Source organism: Plecotus auritus, assembly GCF_963455305.1.
Source record: "Plecotus auritus genome assembly, chromosome: 10".
In the NCBI taxonomy this organism is placed as follows: Eukaryota; Metazoa; Chordata; class Mammalia; order Chiroptera; family Vespertilionidae; genus Plecotus; species Plecotus auritus.
The window spans coordinates 16,108,874-16,117,594 of NC_137785.1; the positions used below are offsets into that span (position 1 = coordinate 16,108,874).

General features: G+C 49.6%; 1 protein-coding gene across 1 annotated transcript; it reads right to left on the reverse strand.

The window, feature by feature from the left end:
* Nucleotides 1–272: 272 nt before the first annotated feature.
* Nucleotides 273–4,617, reverse strand: ZNF575 (zinc finger protein 575). The gene is made up of 4 exons (XM_080645449.1): nt 4,089–4,617; nt 3,744–3,854; nt 3,179–3,289; nt 273–2,710 (listed from the first exon to the last, which is right to left on the reverse strand). The coding sequence occupies exons 3-4, from the start codon at nt 3,258–3,260 to the stop codon at nt 2,049–2,051; spliced, it is 744 nt and encodes a 247-aa protein (XP_080501575.1). The 5' UTR covers nt 3,261–3,289; nt 3,744–3,854; nt 4,089–4,617; the 3' UTR covers nt 273–2,048.
* Between the last annotated feature and the right edge of the window lie 4,104 nt (nt 4,618–8,721).

The window sequence follows — 8,721 nt, forward strand, 5'->3', positions numbered from 1 at the left end:
ATACACTCTTATCATGCTGTATCATTTCTAACTTGACTTGTTTATGGTCAAACTTACCAGTCTCTTCCTCTATAATTTGCTCTTTTTGTGTCTTAAAAATACTTTCTCTACTTCTTAGGTTACTAAGATATTCTCCTATATTTCCATTTAAATAAGTGTTGTGCTTCAAATTTAGATCTTAACTCCCTAGAAACTAGCTTTTGTGTATGGTGTGAGGTAGGGATCTGTATTAGTTTTCTATTGTTGCTGTAACAAATTACCACACGCTTAATGACTTTAAACTATACACATTTATTTTCTTACAGTTCTGGAGGTCAGCAGTCCAAACTCAGTCTCTGGGCCAAAATCATGGTGGCACAGGCCTGGGTTCCTTCTAGAGGCTCTAGGGGAGAATAATTTTCTTGGCTTTTCTAGCCTCTAGAGAGGCTGCCAAGTTCCTTGACTCGTGGCCCTGCATCACTCAGTCTCTGCTTCCACTGTCATATCTCCTCTGACTTCTGTTTCCCTCTTCCCCCTATGAGGACCCTTGTGATTACATTGGGCTCACAAATAATCAGGATAATATTACCATCTCAGAATCCTTAATCACATCTGCAAAGTCCATTCTGCCATGTGTAAGCTAACATAGGTGCTAGGAGTTAGGATGGGGACAACTTTGGGGGACCATTATTCTGCCCATCACAGGGTCCCTCCCATTTCATTTTTTCCCCATCTCAGCTAACTCACAGATTAGTCTGTCCTTTCCCTACTCATCTACAGCAGGGGTCGGCAACTTGCAGTCCATAGGCAAAATCCAGCCCACTTGCTCTTTTTGAAATAAAGTTTTATTGGAACCCAGCCACAAATTATTAATGTGTCATGAGTGTGGCTGCTATTGCACTACAACAGCAGAGTTGAGTAATCATGGCAGAAAAATATATACCATCTGGCCCTTTACAGGAAAAGTTTGCCAACCCCTGATCTACAGGTGGGGGTTGTCACATGTCAGGACCAAGGCTCCCCACTTGTTCTTCAAAATGGACTTAAGCTTCTTTACTTTTTTTTGGCCACTACTTGACTAGTGACCCCTCTCCTCACTAAACCAGGTCTATCTTATTTACTGCTGTATTCCTAATACCCTATTCAGGTCCTAGCACATATTAGGTGCTTAATGTGTAGGATGAAGAGCAGTCCAATGTTAGCTCAATCGTCTGATTTTATAGTGAGAGAAACTGGCTCTCAGAAGGGAACTGACTTGCCCAAGATGATGCTTGCACCCTTACAAGGGCCTTATAACACTCCCATTTTATAAGTAAGTATCCGAGTCCAAGAAGTGCCCAAGGTTGTCCAAGGCCCCTCGGCTCATACGCAGTGGGTCAGGGCTGGCTCTGAAGCCAGGATGTTACCTATCAGCAGTATGCCCCTTGTTCTGACTTTTATCATATCTTGGGAATCTTTCCACATCGGTACACATTGAGCTGATTTCTCCCCCCTGCAGCTACATCTTCCATCCTATGGCTGTATTGTAACTAATTAGCTGGTCTCGATTGATGAATACTTGGGTTGTTTTCCATCTTTGGGCTGCAGCAAACATCCTTGTCCTTATGCCTTGTTCACATGCTTGAGTTTATTTATAGGATAAATTCCTAGAAGTGGAATAGCTGACACGAGCAGGTGTGCATTTAAGTATTTCATAGGTACAGCCAAATGGCCAAAATGGAAGCACCAACTTAACTTACAACGATAGGGGAGAGGCTGTTTTCCCACACTCCCCACCACCCCACAATGCTAGCAGACTTTGTACCTTTGCCAAATGAATATTCAGGAAAAACCAGAGCCAGTTCTTTCCCACCACAGCTCCAGGCCCATGGTTTGGGGCTGGTTAACTCTCTGTGGTTGATACATTCCCTCCCCTTCCCCAAAACAGGTGAGCAAAGAGTTCCTCCACCTTTTAAGTTAGAGCCCAATACCTCCCTGCCAGCTAGAAGAGGCAAGCCTGGTTTAAGAGATGCCACCTCAGTGTTTACTGGAGCTGGCGACAGAGGGGGCCAGTGAGCCAAGGGGAGGGCTCACTCCCGCTCCCCCTGACTCTCAGCCTGGTGGTGGCTGCGTTGGTGAAGGAGCAGGAGGCGTCTCTGGCCAAAGGTCTGGCCGCAGCTGGAGCAGCGATGTCGTCGGGCGGTGGCCTGGCTGCTCGGCGCGGTGGGGGGGTCATGACATAGGCGATGAGCAGCCAGTTTGGAGGGGAATGAAAAAGCCTTGGGGCAGTGTGGACAAGGGTAGGGGCGGGCCTCCGTGGCATGGTGCGTGTGTCGGTGGGCAGCCAGTTTGGAGGGGTAGCAGAAGGACTTGGAGCAGTCAGGGCACGGGTAGGGGCGGGCGGGCGCGTGGGTCCAGAGGTGGGCTGCCAGCTTGGAACGGTGGCCAAAGGCCTTTGGGCAGTGCGGGCACGAGTGCGGGCGGGCGCCGCTGTGCGTGAGGCGGTGGGCTGCCAACTTGGAAGGGTAGGAGAAGGCCTTGGGGCAGTCGGGGCACGGGTGGGGGCGAGCGCCACCATGTGCCAACCGGTGCGTGGCCAGCTTGGACGGGTACGAGAAGGCCTTGTCACAGTCGGGGCATCGGTGCGGGCGTTGGGGCGGGGGTCGTCGGCGGGGTCGAGATGGCGTCTCTGTGGATGCAGCAGGCCCTGGAGTCGACTGGTGGGCCTTCTTGGACGAACCCTGGTGGGGAGCTAGGGTACAGGAGGGCTGGTGGGCTCCTGGCTGCAGCCAACTCCCTAAATCTAGTCCAGGCTCCCCTACCCCCACCCCACTTTGATATTTGAATATATCTGGGCACCTCAAGTGTCATACTGAAATCCCTCAAATGGCATGTTTCTGCTCTCCAGCCGCTGCCATCCACCGTCCTAAACGGTTCCAAAGCATTACCTACCTGCATCCCCAAAGCGAAGGATTTCCCAAAGTGCTTCTAGTATTTTCCCAAGTGATCACCCTGCATTTTTGCGTGTCATCCTCCCTGCCCCTCCTGTAATTTCCTGAGTCCTAGAAATGATCACGAAGGGTCCCGCAAAGCCAACCCAGGATTCCCCAGAACGTCACATTTTAGGGGCTCTCAAACTTTCACCCTGAGATATTCTCGAAATGTGATTCTCTTAGCCCCATTCCTGGAGAGTGCCTCCCACCCACAGGGCCGCTCTCACCTCCGCCTTTGGTCACTGGTTCCTTGCCTGCAGGACTAGGATCTGTGGCCTCAGCCTCCGGCTCTGCATCTCGCTCCAGCATCTTGCTGGCCCAGAAACCTAAAGGAGGGCCTAGGGAGGTGAAGGGGCGTCGCTGGTGATTATTATGCTAATGGAGATAGGGCTGGAGGGCCTAAAATCAGGGGTCAGTCTGTTTAGGAGCCGGGTCTTATTTAAATCTGGGATCCTAAGCAAGGATGGGAGTTGCTGGAAGGCGGAGCCTAAAAGCACAATGGGCGGGGCTATGCAAATCCTACGCAGAGGCATTCCCTTTGCCCAGGGTTGGAGCCTTCCAGCGGTGTAGCTGGGCCTCTGAACAACTTGAACTCAGCGTTCCTGGGTGCAGGGAGGGCGGAGCCTCTGTCCAAAATGGGCGGAGCTATACAAATAGGACCCCAAGTCCGCTGCTCTGCCGCTCAGACCCAGGGGAGGGGCCTAAGAATTCAGTGGGCGTGTCTTTCACAACTTTCCCAGGAGAGGGGCCTAAGAGCTCCGGCGGAATTTCACGTCAAAGAGGTATCTTTACCTTTTGGCTTAGTCTCAGTCCATTGAAGCCACGAGGACCGCTAAATTTCTTCCTCCTCGCTAAATTTCATCCCCGGTGTGGAGGTGAAGCCGTAGAGGGTAGAGAGGAGACCTGGAGGAAGACAGAGAAAGAACGTGGCGTGTGTCGGGATCCCAAGCGTCCGGGCCTCGGGATCATGGCATTCGGACAACAGTACACCCTCCCTAGGCTCAGGCACCGATGCAGCCCCACCCGAACCTATGCATCAGCATCCCAAACGACCTCACTCCGGGAGATTCTAGCGCCTTGTCCCTAATCCATTTCCCCAAGAACCAAGCATCTGGGCCCAGACCCCAGCACTCTCACCTGCGGACTGCACCTCCCCGGGGGCGGGGCTGCGGGCCCCTCTCGCGGAGGCCGAGGTCGCAGCCCCGCTGCCCTTGGATGCGACGGAGTTGCACCGCGCGCCGTGCACCCAGCGACCGCAGGGCTGGGCAGGGAGCGCTCGAAAACGGCAGGGTCCAGCCTCATTTCCATCCCCTCCTCCCTTGCGGTGCCGGTGGGGGCGTCAGTACGCAAGCGCAGTCACGGCTGGCGGAGGCTGCGGCTTGGGAGACAGAACCGAAGGAGGGGTGGGTGCGCAAGGCTGCCTAGTTGGTGAGCAAGCGCAGAGCTACGGGCCGAAGGACAGTAGGAAAATGTACAGAGGTTTGCGGGGCCTACGGTGGCTGACTGGAGTCAATAATATGCTAACAGGGAGACGCTGCGCTTAGACCTCCCTGAGACAGCGCCCAGCACAGGCACCTTCGCTTTTCTGCGCCCCGCTTCTTTCGGGGCCCGCGTGCAGTCTCCGGATGCAGTTTCTACAGCCGGCTGCCCAAGCATGCCATCGCTCAAGGCTTTTGCAAAAAGTCTGGCTAATTCCGGGACAGAGGGCGGGGCGGAGCTAACGCCCAATAAAAGACACTTTATTTGCATAACGCCCAGGCACCCTTCGCCATTGGGTGATTCAAGATTCTCCGCCCCTCCCACTTCAATGGCAGGACCCAGGGGAGTGACCGAGGGCAGCGGTCGCGAGGTGCCCAGGCCTGTGTTTCCAGAGGAGTTGGAGCTCCAGGTGCCACTGCCGGAGTGGCATGCTTTGCATCCTTCCGCGAGCAGTGACGGCGCGCCTTTCCGCCCATCCGCCCGGCACGGGAGTGACCGTGAAGTGCCCATAGAAATCTCCTGCATGGGTGGTTCTTCAGCCTCAAGGTCTGCGGGCTCTGGGAGCTGTGGGAGTTACCCTGAGGGGTTATTTGGGCGCTGGAGCCACATTGCCTGGAATCTTGGCTCTGCCACTTTCTAGCTGTGTGACCTTGGGCAAGGCGCTTCATTTTTCTGGGCTTCAGTTTCCTCATCTATACAATCCAGGTTGGTAGGATTAAATTCAGCAATCAATGGAAAGTGTTTAGAACAGTGCCCACGGTGCCCAATAAATTAGTCAGTTCTACCTCAGGGCCCTCTGTCTCCAAGGCCCTTCGTCCATCAGTTTGTTTGCTGATTCCCCCTTCAGGTCTCCGTTCAAATATCACCACTGCAGAAGGCATCCCCTGCCCTCCCTATCTCAGAGAGCCCCCTTCCCTCCATTACTCTGTTGTCTTGTCCCCTTGAATGCACTTAACATTGCATACCTACCTGTCTTCTAGAATGTATGCTCTGTTAAGATGGACAACTTGTCTTTTTTTTTAAAATATATTTTATTGATTTTTTACAGAGAGGAAGGGAGAGGGATAGAGAGTTAGAAACATCGATGAGAGAGAAACATCGATCAGCTGCCTCCTGCACACCCCCTACTTGGGATGTGCCCGCAACCAAGGTACATGCCCTTGACCGGAATCGAACCCGGGACCCTTCAGTCCACAGGCCGATGCTCTATCCACTGAGCCAAACCAGTCAGGGCGACAACTTGTCTATCTTGTTAATTTCTCTGTCCCCAGCATCCAGAACAGCGCTTAGCACATATTAGGTGTTCAATAAATTTGTGTCAAATGAATGTTTGAAAGAATTAACAGCCAGAAGCCCTGTGTAATAAGGTAGAATGATGGAGAAAATTAAGAACTTTAGGTCAGAGTTGGCAAGAGGTCTGAGCTGCATGGGAAACCAAGGGAGGGTTTTAAACACAGAAACTGACATGAGCTGGTTTAGGTTTTCATATGCTTTTTTTCTTTAACCATATTTTTAGGTTATGGAAAATTTCAAACATACACAAAAAGAGAGGGAGTAGAAGAGTAATTAACCCCATATACCCATCACCCAGGTTCAGAATGGCCAAATTTGTTTTATCATCCTCTCAACATCCCTCCTTGAGTCTACTAAAATATTTTGAAGCAAATTCCAGGTATTTCACCCAGAAACACTTCAGTCTGTGTCTCTAAAAAAATAAGAACGCTCTCTTTTAAACATAGCAACAATATTGTATCACACCTTTCAAATTTCAGAGTTGTTTCTATGTTATCACATAGCCCACAGTGTTCAAATTCCCCCGATAGTCCCATGTGAATTTGAACTAAGCGGGTCAATTGAAAAAAAATTCACATCCTCATTGTTCAAGGATCACCTGAGTATCTTTTTTTTTTCTTTTCCAAGCACAATGTTATACTCTATTTCAAACATTCATAGAATTCAAGGAGGCTAGAACTGTTCTCTGCATTAATAACAGAACTGGCCAGCATCAACAATTATCCAGTCATGGCCAGTGCTGTTTTATTTCCCCCACCCATTCCTCCCAGATGATTTTGAAGCTATATGCCAGGCATCATAACCCATAAATATCTTTTTATTACACTTGCTTTGTTTGAACCAGGATCTAAACAGGATCCACACATTGCATTTGTGTGATATGACTCCAGTTTCCTTTTCATTGCCATCTTAAAAGGGGCACTCTGCTTGCTGCATAGAAAATAGATTGTAGGGAGGCAGAGTGGGAGCCAGAATCCAGTGAAGAGGCTGTGAGATATTAGTTATAATGTAAATTTCCAGCATTTAGTTAGCACTTTTGCTTAAAAATGTATTTTTATTGACCCCAGAGATGAAGGGAGAGGGAGAGTTAGAAACATCAATGTTGAGAGAGAATCATTGATCGGTCGCCTTCTGCATGCCCGCCACTGGGGAATTGAGCCTGCAACCCGGGCATGTGCCCATACCGGAATGGACCCTTCAGTCCGAGGGCCGATGCTCTATCCACTGAGCCAAACCAGCTAGGGCTAGTTAGCACTTTTTATATACCAGAAACTGTTCCCAGTGATTTATATGCATTCATTCATTTAATCCAGGGGTGGGGAACCTTTTTCCTGCCAAGGGCCATGTAGATATTTCTAACGTCATTCTCGGGCCATACAAAATCATCAACTTTGCCGGAACCGGTTTGGCTCAGTGGATAGAGCGTCGGCCTGCGGACTGAAAGGTCCCAGGTTCGATTCCGGTCAAGGGCATGTACCTTGGTTGCGGGCACATCCCCAGTGGGAGGTGTGCAGGAGGCGGCTGATCGATGTGTCTCTCTCATCGATATTTCTAACTCTCTATCCCTCTCCCTTCCTCTCTGTAAAAAATCAATAAAATATATTTAAAAACAAAATAAAACAAAAAAACCCCCACAAAATCATCAACTTAAAACTTAGCCTGCTATATTTAGTCAAGTATTTAATTAATGCACCCTTAATGCCTTGGCAGGGCCAGACCGAATGATTTCACGCCTATTATGGCCTGAGTGCCAGAGGTTCCCCACCCCTGAAAGCCACAGCAACTTTTTAAAAGGAGGCGCTACTGCCGAAACTGGTTTGGCTCAGTGGATAGAGCGTCGGCCTGCGGACTGAAGGGTCCCGGGTTCGATTCCGGTCAAGGGCATGTACCTTGGTTGCGGGCACATCCCCAGTGGGAGGTGTGCAGGAGGCAGCTGATCGATGTTTCTCTCTCATCGATGTTTCTAGCTCTCTATCCCTCTCCCTTCCTCTCTGTAAAATATCAATAAAATATATTAAAAAAAAATAAAAGGAGGCGCTACTATTATTCTCATTATACAGAAGAGGGAAATGAGGCAGAGGGGAGCGGCCATTTATCCAAGGTCACACAGTTTGACCCCCTGCAGCCTGGCCCTGGAACCCAGGTAATTTGCATTTATGCTGCCTTTTGACTGGGGCAGAGGGGGTGATGCTGGGAAAGTGGCCTGAGCGGGGAGGTTAACTCAGCAGGGCTTAGTGATGAATTGGGAGGAGGTGGCAAGACAAGGAAGGGGTGCAGGATTGTTGGACTGGGCCTAGGACAACACTGTGTCTCCAAAAACTGTCTGCAAACATAACAAGAAAGCAGTTACTGTGGTGACTGGACTGAACATTAAAAACATGGTTTAGAATTAACATCACTATGTTATTGGCACCAGTAGAAATGCCTTCCTTCTAGTGAGGTAATTGTGCCCCTTCCCTTTCTCGTAAATACTCATTGCCTTTGTCTCTTTTGTGTGTGTGTGTGTGTTTATTATTATTATTATTATTATTATTTTAATTGTTTGAAGTATTACAAATAGTAGTACATATGTCTCCTTTCTTTTTTTCCTTCCCCATTGACCTCCCCCCGGCCTCCCCTTCCCCCCAGTTCATTGCCTTTGTCTCTTAATCTGAACATTATTTGGGCTTCTGCCTGAATTAATTCTTGAATAGCTATTCTTATTGATAAACACTCGTTTGCCTCTTAAAAAGAAAACATCTCACAGTGCTGACCCTAGGTAAAACCCAAAGGGTGTTTAGGATTAAACCGTGGGCACTGTTCTAAACACTTTTCCTAAATGGGGGAGTGCAGGGGGTGCTTATGATAGTCAGCTGGTCACTATCATGTCTGGTAGGCCTTTGAGCCTTCAAGGAACAGGTTACTGGTCTAGCAATTCTGCAAAAACATCAGGAATGGGTGCCCCAGGGGTGAAGAGGTCTTATTTGGGGACCCCTCACAGTAAAGATTGCCCGAGGGT

Coding starts and splice junctions, on each gene's coding strand:
- ZNF575 (XM_080645449.1), bottom strand. CDS start 3,260: ATGCTGGAGCGAGATGCAGAGCCGGAGGCTGAGGCCACAGATCCTAGT. Junction 2,711..3,178: donor ACCAGTGACCAAAGGCGGAG/GTGAGAGCGGCC, acceptor CCTGTACCCTAG/CTCCCCACCAGGGTTCGTCC.